At 42.9% G+C, this 20,740-nt stretch overlaps 2 protein-coding genes and 1 long non-coding RNA gene across 4 annotated transcripts in view; 1 reads left to right on the forward strand and 2 right to left on the reverse strand.

Moving 5' to 3' along the window:
• Positions 1 to 2,290, reverse strand: part of LOC139684564 (guanine nucleotide-binding protein G(q) subunit alpha) — a 119,895-nt gene extending 117,605 nt beyond the window's left edge. The window contains exon 1 of the mRNA XM_071580660.1: positions 1,303 to 2,290. Coding sequence (XP_071436761.1) covers positions 1,303 to 1,438 — 136 coding nt within the window. The 5' untranslated portion in view covers positions 1,439 to 2,290. The remainder of the gene's footprint in view (positions 1 to 1,302) is intronic.
• LOC139684565 (uncharacterized) lies at positions 1,835 to 7,646 on the forward strand. Of its 2 annotated transcripts, none has more exons than XM_071580663.1 (3): positions 1,835 to 2,963; positions 4,677 to 4,929; positions 5,381 to 7,646. In XM_071580663.1, exon 1 carries the CDS (start codon positions 1,868 to 1,870, stop codon positions 2,528 to 2,530), a length of 663 nt encoding a protein of 220 aa, XP_071436764.1. In that variant the 5' UTR covers positions 1,835 to 1,867; the 3' UTR covers positions 2,531 to 2,963; positions 4,677 to 4,929; positions 5,381 to 7,646. The 2 variants fall into 2 exon arrangements, with proteins under 2 accessions (XP_071436764.1, XP_071436763.1); XM_071580662.1 differs by having other exon boundaries at positions 4,681 to 4,929.
• On the reverse strand, positions 3,239 to 20,582 carry LOC139684566 (uncharacterized). The gene is made up of 3 exons (XR_011699929.1): positions 20,467 to 20,582; positions 16,076 to 16,346; positions 3,239 to 3,697 (listed from the first exon to the last, which is right to left on the reverse strand). It is a non-coding gene; the product is annotated as an uncharacterized lncRNA (long non-coding RNA).
• Between the last annotated feature and the right edge of the window lie 158 nt (positions 20,583 to 20,740).

A 20,740-nucleotide genomic window follows, 5' to 3' on the forward strand; every position in this document is an offset into this window, starting at 1 on the left:
AGGTCAAGCTATTTTATCTTCTTTGCGAATCTTGAAACTCACAACATGCCATAAACCAAAATCAGGCCAAAATGAGGCAGAACGTTATTACTGAAAGTGCTGCATCCATATTCACCACACCCCTCCCACATCAGTTAAAGATCCCAACACCCTTCTCCATATCCAGAAGACAAGCTGCAGGAAACAGCATATGCACATGGAAGCACTAAAACATATTCGAACTTCTCCTTTCAACTTGCCTTAACGCATTGAAAAGGCAGTTTACTCCCCCAGTATAAATCACTAGTTCCATATACATGACCCAAGATAAAAATCTTCACCATAAACATCCCAGATCCACTTCGAACATCCCCTCATGCACACACCAGACAGCGGTGCAAACATATTTCAAGGCCTAAGATCCCACGCAGAAACTGTATTACACGACACAGTGCATCACACTGGACACGGGCAGGCGTATTTTAATTAAAAAGGGCTTATTTTAACATAAGTCTATTAGATAAAAGCTGCTGCTGCATACTTGCAGCTCTAAAAAAAACAATCTCTGTTTTAATTAAGGAGAAATGATACAGTAGACTGTATTTCCTGACCAGTGGGTGGATTCCGACGATGTTAAAGATCCTGTGATCATGCTGCACACTTCAGGTTACCTCTCAGCTTAGTATGTGCATCTGGGCCTCTGCGGTTCCCTTTTCTTTATAGAAACTGGTGCACAAGCTGAGCCCAAGCCCCTTAACCCACTTTACCTCATGAAATAAAAATCACAATTAAAAAAATGCAACCGGTGAGCTAACAACCTTCCCGACACTCACGGAACAATGCAGATATGACACCCGCCACCATGGATCCGCACAAGCGACTCCGCCTGGGAGTCCCTTCCTTTAAAACCGCTTCTCTGCCATCGCTCTCCCATACACACCGACATTCGCACCGAGCCCCACGCCCTGTCAGTCACCCGCCATCCGTCCCCTCTCCATTTTGGAAGGCCGCTTACCCTTACACACCGAACCCACCCGCCGGCGCTGCCCGCGGGCGGGCACACACACCCCGCTCCCCGCGGCGGGCTCGGCCTGCGGCTGCCGCGGCGGGGGCAGCGAGCGCCCGGGGGCACCGCAGGCACCGCCGCTGCCCCAGCCCCCAGCCCTGCCGCTGCCAGCCCCGCGCCACAGACCACGCCGGCCGGAGGGCGCCCGGGGCGGCGGCGGCGATGCCCGGGCTGAGCCCCGGCGGCACCTGGGGCGTGCGCACCGGCGAGGGCCCGAGGCGAGCGGGCCGAGCCGGCGGCGGCAGCCCCGCACTCACCCAGCAGCAGCAGCTTCAGCTCTCGGCGGGCGTCCCGCTTGTCCCGGCGCAGCTGCCGCTCGATCTCGTCGTTGATCCGCCGGGCTTCCTTGGCTTCCTCGCTCAGGCAGCACGCCATGATGGACTCCAGAGTCATTCTTCCTAACTGGTTCAGACACAGCCGCCACCCCCCCTAAAGCCGCACGCACACTCGCACTCACGCACCCCACCGCCGCTCCGGCCCCGGGGGGGCACAGGCGCGCTCCAGGGGCCCGGGGCCGCCGCAGGGCAAGCGCGCAGGTACAGCCGCCTCGATGCCACACAGGGGCAAAAAGAAAGGCAGGGCCGCTGGCGGCGCGGATCCCTGCTCCCTGCAGCTGACAACTCCTCCTCTCCTCTAAGTCATGCACCAAACAACATGGAAACATCCACCGCGGCGGCAGCAGCAGCGCTACCTAGCCGAGCCGCCCCTCGCCCCGCCGCTCCCCTTCCCTGGCCACCGCCCGCAGCCTGCGCGGTGCCCGAGTGTCCCTGGCGGCCGCTGCCACCCCCGACGCGACCACCCCACCCCCCCCGTGCAGTGCTAATGCCCGCTAATCCCTCCTCCGCCCCGCACACATCTCCCCGCCGTTCCCCGCCCCCGAAGCGGCAGCCCGGCTCCTGCGGGGTGGGCAGACTGCTGCTGCCCGGCAGGAAAAGCTTCCCCGCGACCGCCCCTTCTTCCCGGCACCGGGGCCGCTCGCCCCTCCGGCGGGAGGCGGGGGCGCTGCCGGGGAGCTGCTGGTGCTCGGCGCAGCCAGGCCCGGCCCTGCCCGTGTGGGAGACAGAACGGCGCGGAGGAAAGCGAGACGAGCGGACTCGCAGGGGCCGCACTCGACCGGCGTTTAGAGCGCTCGGCTCCTCGGGCGTGGTGCGGCAGGAATATGGCGGCGTCTCCCGCCGCCGCTCCCGCTCTCCCTGCGCGCCGCCGAGTTCCAGGGAAGAGCGGAACCCCCGCCCGGCCGCGCTGCTCCCCACAGCGGCGGAGCGCAGGGCAGGGGAGGCGCGGAGGAGCACTGGGCGGATTCTTACACCAAATGGCCGCGAGGAGCTCTGCGTGCTGCGGTTTGTCCTGCCAGACAGCGCCTTCCCTACCGCTGCGTTCGCTTTCGCTTCCTTTGCTTTCAGTCGTGGGCACACGTTTTATTCAGCTCCCATCCGAGGGGAGATGACTTGGGTTGGCCGGACTGGCGGAAAATGTGCCAGCTGAGAGGAGGGAAGGGGCAGGAAAAGCAGAATGCCTTCTCCACGTTTGGCCGGAATGGTAAAGCCGAGCGGGACACGCGAACAGCGCCAGGCACCATCAGCGCCCTGAGACCGGCCCTGCGCGGGAGAGCAAAGCCGGACACCCCCGGGCAGGCACTCGGCCTCCCGAGCTCTGCTCGCCTCAGGCCCAGTCCCTGAAAACTGTCCCCACGCAGCCTTCGGCAGCCCCCGGGGTGATGGCACACTGTCGGGCAGAATGCACTGACGCACCTTCTAGTTTTTGTGGATTCATAAACTCCTCACAAAACTCCCACGCCTGGATTTCCTCTGGCCACCTCCATACTTGTATCTAGGAGTATTGCCAAATCTGCTGGGAAACTTGTACTAGTCCATGTAGCGGGTAGAAGGGCACATCACTCTCCATCTTCTAGCTTCAGGTGTGATATCCTTTCCAGTACCTGCTGACATCTGTTCTGAAACTTGCATGGGATTTCCTAAAACTTTACATATCTAGTGACAATATGAATTAAGTAAGGGGGTAAGAATTTATCTGCCATGAGGAGTAAGACCACAAGGGAATTAAACAAACAAACAAAACAACGCACACAGCCCTTCCCCTCTCCCCCCCCAAAAAAGGCAAATAATATATTCAATCAATTTTTAGAGCATGAAAAAAATTCACTACTTTAAAAATGCACAATTTTCCACCGAGATCTATATTGTACTAGTATATCTAATATATAAAAATGGTTAATATTACTTGTAATATTTTTTCTTTATTCCAGTCAATTAATACACAACTTTTAGTCAAAACTGTGTAGTTCCAGCTATTAATAATAGATTATATTTCACTCAAAGCATATCCTCTATTTTAGAACCTGTATGTACACAGGTGTAGCTATGGTTTTGTTTCATTTTCTGGTTCCAGATTAATGCATTAATATTAAATGCAATTAAGATTTCTAAAGATTGAATTACAGAGACAACAACAAGTAACAAAAAGAGGGTAATGGTTCTTCAAGAAAACAATTCTCCACATACTGGAATTTTCTTGTAAATGCCAGGGTCCAAAAGAGTGAAAGTAAGTGTATAGTAACAATCACAAGAAATAGTTGATGGATGTTTTGTACATGGTGTTCAAATCCACAGTAACTGTCTCCGAGAACCGCATCTTAAAAAAAAGAGTAGGAACAGGTCAATGAGTTTCCAAGCCTTCAGGTAAACTGAATCAATATCCATCCTCAAACTGAGGTCACATGATTCTATTAAAAACCATAACATTCTGCAGTAGATGGAGTCTTGACTAAACTTTCCTAATCCTTCTATATGTTCAGTGTAGAAGGCATGAACACAGTGTGTACCTCAAATACAGAGCTGTCCTTTAATTTTGGATTTTTAATGAGAAAATACACTCCAAGAATTGTAAATTTCATCTGTATGTACTACTCCTATTGACATAATGTGATTTCAAATCTTTACTGAATAAATATCTTCAGATTTTTAATGGATGAGGCATCTTGTCCTGAATCTGGCATCAGCAGATAGCCATTACATACTGTTTTGCCAATTTGCTTCATGATTTAGTGGAAGTCAGAAGAAACTCATTATGGACAATTACATGGTAATGAACCTATGAGGAAGTTTCTTTCCAGACCTCAATTCCATAATGGTTGGCTTTTGTTTTGAAACATGAAACAACCTTTATAAATATTTTATCCTACTAAGAACTATCAGTAAATGACAGACATCATTATTGCCCATGCAGGTAATTATTTTCCATAGATACAGTCCATACTGTTACCTAATCCTGGACATTTCCTGATAAACCTCCCCTGTAGCACTACTAACCTCATATACCTCTGTCCAAGTGGTGTTCAGTGCATGGCTCATAGTAACCTGCCTGTGAGACATTTTAATGTTGCTTACTGACCCAGGAAATTAAAAGTGAGACTGACAGAGGGAGAAAAAGAGGTATTAAACACCCTGCATTTTTGGTATTCTTGCTTATAAGACAGCAAAGATTGGGAAACTACCGCTTTGTTTTATCATCTCATAATATTCTTTGCACTAATCTATCCCAATTTTCAATTTCTTCCTTCCATATGCCTGAAAATACTTATTGCCCCTCTCTTCTGTCTCTTCTGCCTAAGACAGGTTTTCCGGGATGTTTTGACGGATTCCAAATGGTATCTGAAGTTGGTGCTCACCTGACAATAAGAAGATTGTGTGTAACAACATCATAGGATTTTCATAGTCAGCCTCCCCTCTTAAGCAAAGGGATATCTTGCAAGTACTTTTTGTTTGTCATTGCATGTTAAGATATTTTCACAATGCTGCACACAAGTACATCTGTCTTGTGTGTGAATACTTACAGGAAATTTAGAGGTCATCAGTACGTCTGAGGTGAGCAAATTATCCTTCCAGTATGCAACCCTTGTCAGGGTTTTGTTTGAGGCGTTTTTTAGTGGGGGAAAAAAAACCCCACCAAAACCAAAACCACAAAAAACAAACCAACCCAAGTAAAATGTATCTGTTGTTTCTCTACTGTTTAAATGAGTAACATCCAGTATTTGTAATCCTTCAGTTGATACAATCAGTTTGTTCCAGTGTGTGTTGTTTTGACAAATCATCTTCCGAAAGTTTCTCAGTGTTACTTATTTCAAAGAAAAAGCTGTGTGCCGAGGTGCTAAGGTACAGGCTAATGACAAGGGAAGGGTTAAACCTCCCTGTTTTTTCACCTATTTTATGTAAAATTTTAGAAACTTGTTTGCTTCTACCTAATTGCATAGCGAGGTTCTTATGGACCTATTTCTGAAAAAGCGCAAGTATTTTTCTGTACGTTTTTGTTCTTCAGAGGCCTCTCTCGGTATTATTTCCCACCAGCGCCAGAGGAGGAATGTTGTGCGGAGAAGCGCCCTGCCCAGCACAGCCCGCGCCCCGCGCAGGGCCGCACACACCTGCGGCGGGGTGCGCGCAAACCGCGGGCGGCGCCGCTCCAGCCGCACCCAGCCCCGCCACAGCGCTCCCTGCCGGAGCGCACGGGCGCCGCGCCCGCACCGGCGGAACGGGCTCGCAGCCAGCTGATTGAGCTCCTCACCCGTGCACGGAACGGATTATGGTGTATTGTGTTGGGTCTGTTGTGGTGGTGGTTTTGGAAGATGGCAAAATCATTGGCTTCCGTTTGATTCTTCAGAGGGAACTGAGGCTCTGGGTTACATATTGAAGTAAAAATGTGGGTTGCATTGTGAGTCTCAGTTTATAGCTATACTTACAGCTTTAGTTCTATAACTTAAGTTATAACTATAACCTCAATATACCACAAGACAGCCAGATAGTACGTTTCCTGAGACAGTAGGGAATGCTTCATGAACTTGAACTTAGGCAGAAATGGAAAAATTCTCATGCTCGAGATGCAGGGCTAATACTAGCAGTACACTGATTGCTGTGTATTAGTCAAATTTGCATGCAGTTAACATTGAATTTAGGTAGTGCTCTGCATTACAGCCTTAAGGAAGATTCGTGAGTCTGTAATAACGTTTGAAGGAATGATGGAGTAGGGAAAAGGATCACATGACTGGTTTAATTTGTTCTAAGAGACAGAGACTTTTCAACACTACTTTGGACACATAGAGACAGCTGTATAGAGTGCGGAGATGATTTAAATACAAATATGGATAAAAGTCATGTATTACCCAGGTATGAGTATAATAAGCAAGCTGGCTTGTCAGGGTGTTGAATTTCTATTAGACTGCTACCTAATCTGGTTGTATTTTGAATTGTGACTTTGCAATACTTTACATAGAATCTAAACAAAAATAACTCTGAAATTTAGTTTTTGTTTTGATGATTATATGTGTAAAGAGACTGCAAGAAAGTTAATTTTTTACTGCAAAGTAAAGAATGTTTAATGCATCTAAAATTTTGCAGAGATTGGTAAATTTTCAGAAGAATCAGGGCTTAAATTCTAAGAACAATCGTAGCTGTATTTTGAATAATGTTGTATATTCAAACCTCTTATATTTATGAGGGAAAACTTTTCCCATTAATACCTGCTTTTGCTAGGAAACTAGTCATGATTCTGTGAAATTTACCAGAAAAAAAACCCGTGTTTAGCTCCCCCTACTGTATGTTCCACTGCATGAAGAAAGATGGAAAACGTGGATTTATGATAGAAAACCTGATTTTTTTTTTTCTGATGACTGAAATGTAAGTCAGGTAAAAGAAAAATTTAACAATAAAAAGTTACATTTTCAGTTTCCGGTAATGTGCTATTAGCAGTGGAACTAGAGTGTTTAAGTTGTTTTTCAAGTTTTTAATATTCTCAAGTTTTTTGGCATTTATAGGATAATGTGCATGAGCATGTATACATGTAAGAATTTTCCAAGTTTCCTGTGCAACTGTGTGATTTATTGCTTATGTATGCATACAGTTAATGTTGTTCCACTTACGTGAAATTTGTGGATCATAGAACGTGTTAAATATTGGTGCATTCATACAAGGGATGATTATAATTTACTTTCTCAGATAGCTTTCAATAAGCTGTTGTTTTGGAACTCCTACATACTGCAATTTATAATAATATTTGCAAATCTACTTTCTGAGTTCTTTTACATTACTGTCATGGCAAGTAACAAAGTACTTTTAAGAATTAGAAGTCTGGTCCATATACTCATTCATATTACAAATACTTTTCACTGAATCTAACTGCTTAATGTCATAATGGCCAGAGTAGTTTATAACATAATTTTTGAGTTCAAGATCATCATCAGTGCTTATGATCAAAGCATTTTTGTCTGTTTATTAGTATGCTCTTTGTTAAATAAGACTTATTTTTTCCTAGAAAAAAAAAGTCTGTCTTTCCACATAGACTGAGCTTTATATGTAGTTCTGTGCTTTCATTATTTTAACAGCTGCAAAATGCTAATGCACTGGTTATCTCATTGTTATACACACTCTCATAGAGTCTCTGCTAGACTCTTCCTAGGTGACCTTTAGGTGGTAGCGTTGTATTAAAAAAAAAAAGGTTAAATTCTCTATTATCATATATATATATGCTTAAGTTTCTCTGTGGAGTTCAAAATTTTTCTAATTAAATTCTTTTTTCCAATCTGATCTCCAAAATATAGTTCAGCAAAGTCCTATTTTTTGGTCTCATAATATCAAATACCATCTGTACTGCACTGAGCTGTCGGGTGAGAGTGAGCTGGTGCAGGGGTCTTTATAGATTTCAATAAAAAAGGCCCAGCAACAAGGGGCTTAATAAGATAACTGCTTCAAAAAAAGACAGACTAAGAAAAGGAATGTAGATAGCAACATCTTACATCTTCTGAGGTGCTGGGTGCCCCATATTCATGCAGCAGTGGTCAGAGCACTAAGGGATTTTCTCACGGCACACTGTACAGAACTGATCCTGTCTCAAGGGAGAAACTTGCCCATGCAGTCATTTGTCACCAAGAAAACAATTCTGTTTAAGGGCAAGGCCACGGAGAAGGTGTCATGGCACTGCTGAGCAGGAGCTGCCTGCAGGCTCTTCCAGCACCAAGGTGAGTTGGGTCTGTCCCACAGCTGAGGGAGGCATGCAGCACAGCACAGCACAGCCTGAAGGCCATGCTGGCTGTGCAGCACCTGCCCATGTTAGTTGTGGTGTACAGGGTCTCCCAGCCAGGATAAATACATTCACCCCTTTAATCCACATACAGTTTACTTTTCTCAAATATATATTATAATTTACAGATTATATTAATAATGTACAGACTTCTCAAGTGCAAGTTCCAATAAAGCAAACAATGCCTGTACGTGTTCACCAGCTCCTCAAGATTAATGTCTTCTGCAAGGCTCCCAGTAGAGCGTCTTCTTACACATGTGGACAGACAGCAGTGAACTGTTCAGGAGTGCACTTCCTTATTTCTGTAATTCTATTTAGTCTCTAGAACACTGGGATTTCAGTCCTAATTGATAGTACTTGTAAGAAAAATATATATGCAAAGTCCTGTGTGCTAATACAGGTATTTCAACAATAGAAATTTTTTCAACAGGTATATTTCCTTCTCTTCACTAATGTAGATCCCCTCAACAGCAGAACTCAGTTCAGAGAAAACATCAACCATGCTACACATAAGGACAAAACAACTAATTTAGCAGTTACATGCTATTAGTAAAAGGTCACCTTTGGTTAGCAGATCCCTTATTACTAAGCAAATATGACTCATTTGATTCAGGACATTGTTGTTTCCGCAGTCAATATTTAGGATCTGTTTTGCTTCTGGCTGTGCACTTTTGGATTATGTTTCAGCATGTGTCACCCTCACAAACTCTCTCTTTGAAGGACCACACCCAGTAGACACATTCTGTGTAATGATCTCCATGATGACTATAGGAACACTTCTAGAAACTTAATCTGAGCCTGTTATTGAAGAATTACAATAAAGACCATAGAGACTAGTTTGCCTTTATACACAGACTTTTGTTGCCACATGTCATCAAATGAGATTTTATGAGCTTTAATAACTCATCGTGACCCTTAGAGTTAAAATTCAGCAAAATTACAAAGGCATTCAAGTGTGCTGAATTGCTTCCGGATTAAAGCCTCACAAAGATTTGTAAAGGTTTTGGGTCATGAAATCAAGGTTTACCTCTGCAGGAAAAACAATCAGTTTTACTTATAGTCTGTCACCTTTATTAGCATGAACAGTTTAGTATTTCAACTTTAAGAAATGTTCATAACATGTTGTCTACCCAAAAAAATGCAGCTTTTAACTGGTAAACTACATTAATGCAGGCGATAACATCAATGTGTTTTTTTCATCCACTAAGAGCAAAGTCTAATCAATATCTGTTTAGCAGTCTTGACTATCTAGTCCTTAGGTAGCAATAAACAATGAATAACAGTACAAAGTTGGTTTTAAATATTAAATGTAAATATGTTTGCTGATTTTTTTAATATTACATATGATAAAGCAACATGCTATTCTTAATCTTACTCAATTTTTTGTGTATCTTCATAAAAATAAGTATCAGCTATGGCGTGATTATTCCAAAGCACTTGGCTGTAGACTCCACTTGAACACAAACAGATTTAGATATATGAACAGAAGTGAAACTATCTTTTAAGTGTTTTGCTAGGTTAAGTACAGGCTGCAAAGCAAAAGACCAACAGAAAAGGCCTTGTCTTCCTAACAGCTTATGTCTAGATACTGGAGAATGGCAATACCTGACTGCTGGTCTTAAAGGTAGCTATATTGTGTAGAAAAAAAAAAGAAAAAGAAGGAATCTATGTATAGAAAATGCCAGTGGGATAGTTGAAAAAGCAGACAGTCAAGCTCCATCTGAAAAAAATCTTTTTTCCCTTAGGATAATTCTAAATGTAAAGAACCATGATCAGTAAATTATAAAATGTTGCATAATTACAGTTGGTTTGGCAGTCAACAGTATTTACTACATAGAAAAAGAGAAAGATGTAGAGAAACCTATTGTACCTCTCTGAAATGTTACATGCCTGCAAAAAATGTCACTTGCCAACCCATTGTCCATGGTGTCAGGTAAGGAGTCTCCCAGCCTCGAGAGGTAACACTCACAGGTATCCCTGCTCAAGCAGTGATGGCCACTGCACAGCCAGCTGTGGCACAGGGACAGCTCAACAGGCCCTGATGGTTGCATACACTTACAGTGTAAAGTGGCTGATTCACAGATTTTCTGCTGTGTTCATGCTGTTTTGGCTGCTTATCAGCCCAATCTCCAGCCAAACCATTTTTGGGGGTGTTTGCTGCTAGTTTTCACTGATAGCCTTACAGAATAGGATTAACTTTGGTTTGGCCTACTTGCTGAGAATCTGCCTGCACTAAAGTTCAGCTAGCTCTAACAGGAGCAGTGGATTTGTCACACAATGTAGATTGGGGTTATTTCAAAGGATCATGACTCACTGGATCACAGTGTAGTCTCCTATTTCTGTTGGAGATTCAGTGTGTCTCCCTTCATAAATACATGGAGCTCCAATTCATAAGAAATTATTTTTGTTTCTACTGCTGGAAGCAGCTCCAGTATCTGCCTGCTTGAATGATCAGAGGGCTCCTTTTTCTGTTCCAGACTAAATGTGTTTGGTTTTGGGCTTTTTATTCATCACATAGGGACACAGAAGTTCATCAGAACTCTCTGCTGCAGGTCCTTGTCTAGTACCTTCTTTTGAATCTATTTCTAAAGTACTTTATCATAACTTTTAATTGGTATTTGTTTTCTTTGAACCTAGACAGTTACTTGGATCAATAGAATTAACTGTCCAATATTAGCCAAATATTGTCTAAATCCCCAATTTAGCAGCTTTCTCCTGTTCAAGAAAATGTATGAACATACTTGAGCACACTCATTTCATTAGTGCTTGCATGTTGGTACAGCAAAATCACAAGTGAGCAATTCAGATCTATATAAGATCCTGTGAGACTGAAGCCAGTCTGCACAAACCCTGTGACACTTAGCTATCAGCCAAAAGCTGCAAGGAGCTCAGCTGCTGCTGGCTGGTAAGGAGGTTACTCCCTAGGGATTCACACAGTAGGTTCCCACAGGACTCTGAGGGTGAGTGGAAAAAGCCAGGATAAGTTACTACAAACATTGGACTTGTGAGATATGGGTTCTGACCAACTGAAGTTTCTAGTGTGGTGGTGTGTAACTCTTTTTAGCCAATAAGCTGTAGTTCTAACCCCCTATAAACCGTGTGCTACGTGTAATAAAATGTCCTCACTATGAATCTCATAGGTTTGTTGTGTGAAGTCCTTTCTCTCCACCACAGTAAATTGTTTACTTTACTTGCATTCCTTTTTTGGTAGAACAGAAAGGCATTTTTTTTATATAGTATATCACAGTAGCAGCATCAACATGAATAATAAATTTGATCAATTGGAGTCTAAAAAGAAATCTCTCCCATTACCAGACATGGGGGAAAAATGTTGTAAAGTTATTACGTGCCTGACAAATAAGCATCATCTTAAAGCTGTTGATTTTCTACAAAATTAAATGCTACTCTGTCAACTACTTTAACTAGTAAAACCTACAGTTAGAAAGAAAATCAAACAATAAAGACAGATTGAAACATGATGGAAGACTTCAACAAATATATCTCTTGTGTTTCCTCAGGAGTTTTTGAAATATCTCCAAGGAGAACAATTGATCTTGGGTCAGGAAGCATCACTATAGTCCTCACAATGATGTCATGTTGGAACAGTGAGAGAGGCCTTCAGGACAAGAGCCATTTCATTCAAACCACTTTTTAGGTGCTTTGCTTCATTGCTGCCTTACTGCTTGTTCCCACTTTTCTCAAGATTGCATCACTGCACATCTCTACACACATCTTCACAGTTCTAGCTTTGATTTCTCTTTTTCTTTCACCTTTTCTATTTTAAATGAAACCATCACTTGACAAAAATCTGTCTTCTGTTTAGTACTCAGTGCAGGACATTCTCATATTGTATTCTTTGGAATTTGCACTGAGTCATTAGCAGTACGATTCCTTACAACTGTGATGACTTCATTGTCAAAAAAAAAGAATTTATAAAAGATCACACTGTTACTGCTGTTTACTTTATATATATTTTGTAAATTGTATTTCCAGACTTGCTTTTGTCTTCTTACCTGGCTAAAAATGCAGCAGGCTGTAGCTACTTTCTCAATTAGCCTTTTCCTTTCAGAAAGAATTACACTTTCATTACCAATTGTTCTTTTCCAGCAGATACACATTTGCCTTTGATATCCAGATAATAACTTATACCTTTAAGGATCTTTTTTAAAAGATATATGACAGTTGAGGTTTAGGGATGGTATTCCACAATTTAGTACTCCCACTGAAAACCCCCAAACACATATCACTTCTCCCCCACTTCGAATTGGAGACAAAAAAGATGAAGATCACATGTTGAGATGAGATCAATTTACTGGAAACAGCAATGAGATAAGAAAATGAACAGTGATAGCAACAATAATCATCTAAAATGCTCACTGCAGACCCCATGACAATAAACAATACTGAACAGGCCCCCCTGCCACATTTTGTCTGTCAGATGGAACCCCTTCTTGCTTGAAGAGAGTCTTTTCTCCCTGCCCTGTCAATGCCATGAGATGATTTAAATAACCTCTGTGTCTTAGCCATGCCCCCTCCTCGCTACTGCCAAAGATTAACCCTGTCTTGGCTGAAACCAGGACAAAGGCCAATAAAAAAAGAATATTTTTGAGTTTGTGTTCAATTTTCAGAAACTTGAAAATCTTTCACGACTGAGAATTCTGTGGGCCTTACATTACTTCAATAATCATACAGGCCCTGGTAGTGCCTGTGCAGCTGGGTGAGGGAGAAGGTAAGTGAGTTGGGAATGAAGGAATGGAGTTGAATCTGGGAATAAAAGGGAAGTGTCTTTGACTCTTACCATCAAACTCTTTTGGCTGGCAGAAAATTAATCTTTTCCAAGTCTGTTTTGTCTGTGATAATAATTAGTAATCTGTCACCCTGTCTTTATCTCATCCTATGGACATTTCCATCTTATTTTGTTTTTGCTTTTCCTGTGGAGGACTAGTGAAAGAGCAACTGGGTTGGGTAGGTGTCTGGTAACCGGCCAAGATCAACTCACCATATACAGCATGAATACATTAGGCCACGTGACACAGCAAAACTTAGGCCTCTGTTAGACCATTCAGGTGGTTATGTAAAATGAGCAGGCACTATATGCAACAACTGAATAATTTAAATAATGACTGAGAATTCCACTATCACCATATCATTATACCTTCAAACTGTGTCAGAAACAGTGTCAGCATGGCTTGTATCTGTAATGTTCTTTGTCAGTTGAAGATCTGAATTTGCAGACTATAATTTAGTGTTCAATAATGTATACAAAGTTATCTACTAATAAAGTTACATAAAATAAAACATTTACGTATTTTACATATGTAAAATATAAAAAAGACTAAAGTGTTTTCATACAGTGAATTTATATTCAGCAGTTAACATAAGTTAGAGAACACAGAGAAGCACCATTTCTAGAATTACAGAATCACAATGGTTTGAGTTGGAAGAGATGGACATGGTTGCCTGCTCTGGGCTGCAAGCACATATTGTTGTGTTATGCCAGCTTCTCATCCACCAGCACCCCCAAGTCCTTCTCCTCAGGGGTAGTCTTGATCCATTCTCTGCCCAGCTGGTATTTGTGCTTGGGATTGCACTGAATTGGATTCCTGTTCAATATTTTTCTCTGCCAGTACAAAGATGTATTTATGACTTCCCTAGAGAAAATTGAAATTGGGTGTTCGCACTGAAAGCAGGAGAAAAGGTCATGAAATGATGTAGAGGAGAACAGTGGAAAAATGTGTGAGAAAAGAACAATCTACTTCCAGATTGAGACATTATTGGCAGTGAATTCAGGGGGGAAAAAATTTACTTGTTGATCAAAAATATGTGAATAGGCAATTCTTAGGTATCATCAAATAAATACCCGCTTAGAATAAGGACACTTCATTCTTGACTCCTATACCTCTATACTCCTAGTCTTCTATTTCTATACTCCTACTCCTTCATTCCATCTCCCCTCCTACCTCCACATGCACTGAATGCAGTGCTGGATTTTGACCTTTAATATTTTTCAAACAATGAGCCTAAGATTGGCTGGCTGCCAGATTGGTTCTTCTTCTTAGTCAGACAAGTGTTTCTGTGATTTTAGATGTCACTGTTGTGAAAATGTTTGTCTTTGCCTACAATTCTGAAAAACATTATTCTGGGGGAAAGTGGGATGTTTCTCTTGGTGTTTTCTGAATGCTATCAACTAAATGTACATTTCAGTTAATTGTTAAATTCTCAGTCTGTCATCTTGAGAAATTTCAAGCAGTATTTGCAGAATCTTTAGTGAGTCATGTGAGTTTTCTTACTGTAACAGATGAAGCCTCTTTATCTAATTTTTATTCAGTTTTTAATTTGGATTGTATAGAATAATGCTAAGCTGTTGCTTCTGAAAAACTTCACTCCTCTGAGGCTCTTGAATAATAATATTAAAATTTTGCTATAATTTTTTTACTTCATCTCCCTCATCTAGTCAAGTGAATCCAACATAGTGCTATTTCATGTTCTTTTAAATAGTTAACACATATTTGATGGATGTTGTATGACCTCTATAGAGGAGCATTTGGCATAATATCCAAGATTCAGGGCAAGTAAAAAAGAAGGTAAATCTTCCCCGTAGGAGTGGTAATAACCAGAAAATTAGTTAATATATGAAGCAAACTGATAATGTATTAGAAAGCTTTTCTGCTATCATTTTATCTTTTTTCCTTCCACAAAACCAGTACCGCTGAACTCACACACATGGATTTCCATGAAGTATAGGCCAAAGATAAAGCACTACCACAGGAGACGTATTTCTTGCATTAAACAGTGTTTGTGGGGTTTTATTATTTTATTATTATTTTATTATTTTTATTATTTTCCTATGAGGAAGCATAGGAAAATTCAGCACCAAAACCATGATTCTACTCAGAATGAGAAATACTCTATGACACAATTAGATGCTTTTATAATGCTTAACTGCAATTTGCAGCTCAGGAGGGAGTTCTAGGTGTTGTCACTGATACCCCTTTGAAATCATCAGCCAAGTGTGCATTAGCAGCTAAAAATACAACAGGATGTTGGCAGTCATCAAAAGGCTGCTGAAAACAGGTCAGATGCATCTGCCTAGGTCTAAATATCAATGAGCCTGTGGTTTGTGGTATCATGGCTAGTTTTGTTTTCTCCATTGCAGGAGGTATGTAGTGGAGTTAGGGAAAGCTCAGAGAATTGGTGACTGAAACAATCACAAAACATTTCTTGATCTTTTAGTTCTCTCTCTTTTTGAAAGGAACTTGTATCTAGTAGTCTAAAATGGTCTACAGATTACCATGATGGAAAATCTTGAAAGTATACAAAAATTTCTGAGTCAGAGCAAACTTCATTTAATGTCATATGGGCAACAGCTTTTAGTAGAAAATAAGAATTCAATATTCTCCAGGTTCTGGCCAGGACAGGGTTAATTTTGGAAGAAGTCAGGAGAGTGCATGGCTAGGACCCAGAGGTTATTCTATACCACCTCACATAATTTTCTGGGGACAGGGGGAAGGGGTCTTTTCCAGATCAGGTAGTGTGGTGGCATTGTCAGGGGGTCTCCATGGGGTGAGCAATTGCATTTGAATTGTTCTTCTCTTGTACACTTGTTATTAATATTGCTGCTTTTACTGTTCATTTTCTTATTTCATTTGCTGCTTCTTGTAAATTGTTCTTGTCTCAACCTTTGATCTTTACCCTTTGCGTCTCCAATTCTCCTCTCCATTCCACTAATGGCTGAGTGAGCAAGCAGCATGTGGAGTGCTTTGGTGGGAACATTAACTTGGGGAATACTATCTCTAAACCATGACAAATATGTATTGAGTAAAATGCCAGAAGTCATTAAACTAGTAATGATGGAAAACTGAACAGGAGAAATCCAAGTATTATCGTAATTATGTGCTAAATAGTAGACTAATTAATTCAATTTATTTACTGATCCAATCTTACCTTGTGTAACAAAGTACAGGTCTGGCAATGAAAGTCGTATCAGAACTTTTTCTGCCTGTGCTGCTAGTTGTCTTTGCTTTGTCTTCTTCAAGTCACAGTGCACCAGCATTCAGAGGCGGTACCTGGTTGTTCAGCAGCAGTGCCACTGTAGTAGCTCCCTGTGTGTCTTGGTTCCTGACACTGCCTGGGAGATGTTTTATTTGAAAAATTCTGTGTTCTTCAGGCATCAGGATTCCCTTGAAATACCATCTTATGCATTAATATTGCAAATCTGGAATGAGAATAGATAATAATCCTCCTTTCAAATTCTATTTGAAAGTATGTATTTATATATATATATATATATATATTTTATTCTACAAGATTGAATCTGTTGTAATCCATACATTTAACCAGAAGATAAAAAAGCGTATCTCTTGACATAAGCCATTGAGATCTCTATCTCTTGAAACAGACGTTGACCACTACCCTCTGGATATGACCATCCAACCACTTTCTTATCCATCTGACACTCCACTCATCAGATTCATCTGTAGCAAGAAGGAGATGGTGGAGGACCATTTCAAAGGCTTTGCAGCAGTCCAGGTAAATGACATCTGTAGCCCTTTCCTTGTCCAGTGATGTAGACATTCCACCATAGGAAGCCACTAGGTTGGTTAGGCAGGACCTGCCTTTGGTAAAACCATGCTGGCTTTCTCAGATCACCTCTGTGTTCTCCATATGCCTTAGCATAGCTTCTAGGAGGATCTGTTCCATGATCTTCCCAGGTACAGAGGGTAGGCTGACAGGTTGATAGTTCCCAGGGTTCTCCTTTCTACCTTCTTGAAGAGGGATGCAATGTTTCCCTCTTTCCACACACCTGGGACTTCACCTGGCTGCCATGACTTCGACACGGATGATGGGCCAAGGGGGTCTCAGTGCCCTGAGCTGGAAGACCATGACTGTGAGAATGATCAGCTCCCAGTCGAGCCTAAAAATTGTGCAAGATCTGCTGCTCCAACTGGATCCCTGCAAATCTGTGGGTCTCATGGGATTCAGCCCAGAACTCTCAAAGCACAAGCTGATGTCATTGTGTAATTTCTCTCAATGAATTTTTGAGTGGTTTTGGGAATCCAGAGAGGTCCCAGCTGGCTGGAATCTGGCAAATGTTGTCCTGATTTTCAAGAAGGGCAAGAAGCAGGACCCCAGAAACTACATTACTGTCAGTGTCACTTCACTGCTAAAATTATGGAGAAGATTATTCTGGTAAGTATTGAAAAATATGTGAAAAACAATGCAGTCATCAATCACAGCCACCACAGCTTCATGAGAGGAAAGTCCTGTTTATCAAACCTGATTTCCTTTATGACAAGGTTACCTACCTAGATGATCAAGGGAAGCAAGCTGATGGAATATTTTTTTATTTCAGTAAGGCTTTCAATACCATCTGATCCTTCTGGACAAAATGTCCAGCACACAGCTGGATAAACACATAATGTGATGGGTGAGCAATTGGCTCACAGGTCGAGCACAGAGGGTAAAGGTGAATGAAGTAATATCAGACTGGTGATCTGTCACTAGTGTGGTTCTACAGGCCCTGTGCTCTTCAACAGCTTCATCAATGACTTGGATGCAGGACTGGAAGGGATACTGAGCAAGTTTGAAAATGGCACAATACTAGGAGGAGCTGTTTACTCCCTTGAAGGCAGGAGGCCCTGCAGAGAGACCTTGATAAATCAGAGGACTGGGCAATCACCAACCATATGAAGGTCAACAAGAGGAAGTGCTGGATTCTGCACCTGGGATGGGGCATCCCTGGATGTTTGTACAGACTGGGGAATGAGATGCTGGAAAGCAGTGCCATGGAAAGGTACCTGTGGGCCCTGGTTAATGGCAAGTTGCATATGAGTCAGCAGTGCCCTGGCAGCCAGGAGGGCCAACCATGTCCTGGGGGGCATCAGGCACAGCATCACCAGCTGGTCAAGGGAGGGGATTGTCCTGCTCTGCTCTGCACTGGGGTGGCCTCACCTTGAAGATCATGTACAGTTTTGGGCATTGCAATATAAGATACTCTTAGAGAGCATCCAAAGGAGCACAACGAAGATGGTGAAGGGCCTTGAGAGAAAGCCGGATGAAAGGTAGCTGAGGTCACTTCTTCTGTTCAGCCTGGAGAAGAAGAGACTGAGGGGACATCTCATTGCAGTTACAACTTCCTTGTGAGGGGAAGAAGAAGGGCAGGCACTGATCTCTTCTCTATGGTAACCAGTGTCAAGACCCAGGAGAATGCTCTGAAGTTGTGTCAGAGGAGGTTTAGTTTGGATGTTCTTCACCCAGAGGGTGGCTGGGTGTTGGAAGAGGCTCCTCGGGGAAGTGTTCACAGCACCAAACCTGGAAGAGTCCAAGAAGCCTTTGGATGATACTCTCAAGTACATGGTGTGACTCTTGGGGATGATCCTTTGCAGGGCTAAGGGTTGGACTCCATGATCCTTGTGGGTCCCATCCAACTCAGCATATTCTGTGATTCTGTGACTTAAAGATCTGTCATCTCCCTTGTCCCAACGGACATCAGTGACAAGTGGTGTCCCTCAGGGGTCTGTACTGGGACCAGTGCTATTTAATATCTTCATGAATGACATAGATAGAAGGATTGGGTGCATCCTCAGCAAATTTGCAGAGGACACCAAGCTGCATGCTGTGGTTCACACACCTGAAGGACAGGATACCATCCAGAGGACCTGGACAAGCTCAAGAAGTACATCCTCATCAGGTTTAACAAGACCAAGTGCAAGGTGCTGCACCTGGATTGCGGCACCCCCCCAGTATCAATACAGGCTTGTGGATGAACAGATCAAGAGCAGCCCTGCCAAGAAGGACTTGTGGGTGCTGGTGGATTAGAGGCTGGACATGACCTGACAATGTGCACTTTTAGCCCAGAAAGCAAATTATTTCCTAGGCTGCATCAAAAGCAGTGAGGTCAGCAGGTTGAGGGCTGTGATTCTGCCCCTCTAGTCTGCTCTGGTAAGATCCCACCTGGAGGGCTGCATCCAGCTCTGGGGTGCTCAGGTGAGGAAGGACATTGACCTGTTGGAGCAAGTCCATAGGAAGACCATCAGGATGATTAGACAGATGGAGCACCTCTCCTATGAGGAAAAGCTGAGAGAAGTAGAACTTTTCAGTCTGTAATAGAGAAGATTTTGAACTGACCTGATTGTGGCCTTCCAACTCCTGAAGGGAGCTGACAAAAGAGCTGGAGAGGGACTATTTATAAGGGCATGCAGAGACAGGACAAGAGGAAATGGCTTCAAACTGAAGGAGGGTAGGTTTAGTGGAGATACTAGGAAGTACTACTTTACTGTGAGGGTGATGAGGCACTGCAACAGGTTGCCCAAAGAAGTGGATGCCGCACTCCTGGCAGTGTTCAAGGCCAGGTTGGATTGAGCTCTGAGCAACCTGGTCTAGTGGAAGGTGCCCCTACCCATATTAAGGGTTTGGAACTAGATGATCTTTAGGGTCCCTTCCAACACAGGCTGTTCTGTGATTCTATGGTATCTGAAAGCTACCCTAATGAAAAAACATTGAATTTCCTGGGTGACTTTTTTCAGTGTTGCTTCCTGTTACATCATGACTTTCAGAATTGATCTAGACAGTTTTCAGTACTAGATAGATCTAGATAGTTTTATAGAAGTATTTATTTACAAAGACTTCTGTTACTAAATGGTTGATTTGGCAATTTTGAAACATAAAAATTAAAAAAAAGGAGACAATGAATGAGAGGGAGAGACAAAAACTCTTGTCTTTTACACTGAATTTGCAAAATGTCACAGTGAAACAACTTGTATGGATGGTGTTCAGAGACATACTGAAGTAAGTGTTGTTCCATACACTTGACAGCACTTAGCATGCTTCAGTTGCTTCTGATGTCGGTCAAAGACTGTGTGTAACATTACATCTGCATAAACACAGTGTCCTCACAATGTTTTAGGGGCCTATCTAATTTCTCTGGAAAACTCTCTGGAATTTGTCCAATTTTGGAGCTTATATCCTGCAGTCTACAAGCAGACTAGAAGTATAACTTTTTAAATAACCAAGTCACTCTTAGGCATCAGTCTACTGTAACAATTTTTCTTAATGAGCTGGTGTCCCTACTCATGAATGACCTACAATTTCTAGGATCAGCACCTATACTCCATTTTGAATAACTTTGTCTTAAATGTCAGGTTGTGTAATGCACTGCACTGAATGTTAAGGATTCTCTGAAGTGTCCTCAATGTTAACCAACCTAGCACAATAATAACAAACGTAGCTGTGAAAGATGAATTTGTTCTCCCTCTCGGACGGCTTAGGCCAGCTGAATGTGGCTACTGCTGTGCATCAGTACAGCCCTTTCCCCACCGATACAGCTGCTTACTCACGCGGCTTGCTTCCTTCTAGCACTGCCTTTAAAGGTTTTTGGTTTATCTTTATAGGGGAGAGGAGCGCTAGTTCGCACTCAGCCGCAGCGCCTCCTGGACGCGCCCGCCGTTGCCATGGCCGGGCGCGGCCATTTTGAACGCGGGGACAGGGCGCAAGGGCGGCGGCCAATCGCGTGTCAGCCTCGCGCGCCACGTGGCTGCGCGCGGCGGCGGCAGTTGGAGCGCGCGGGCGGGCGCGGTAACGGCGCAGGCGGAGGCGGAGGCGGGACCGGCG

This window comes from Pithys albifrons, chromosome Z (genome assembly GCF_047495875.1).
Source record: "Pithys albifrons albifrons isolate INPA30051 chromosome Z, PitAlb_v1, whole genome shotgun sequence".
Taxonomy (NCBI): domain Eukaryota; kingdom Metazoa; phylum Chordata; class Aves; order Passeriformes; family Thamnophilidae; genus Pithys; species Pithys albifrons.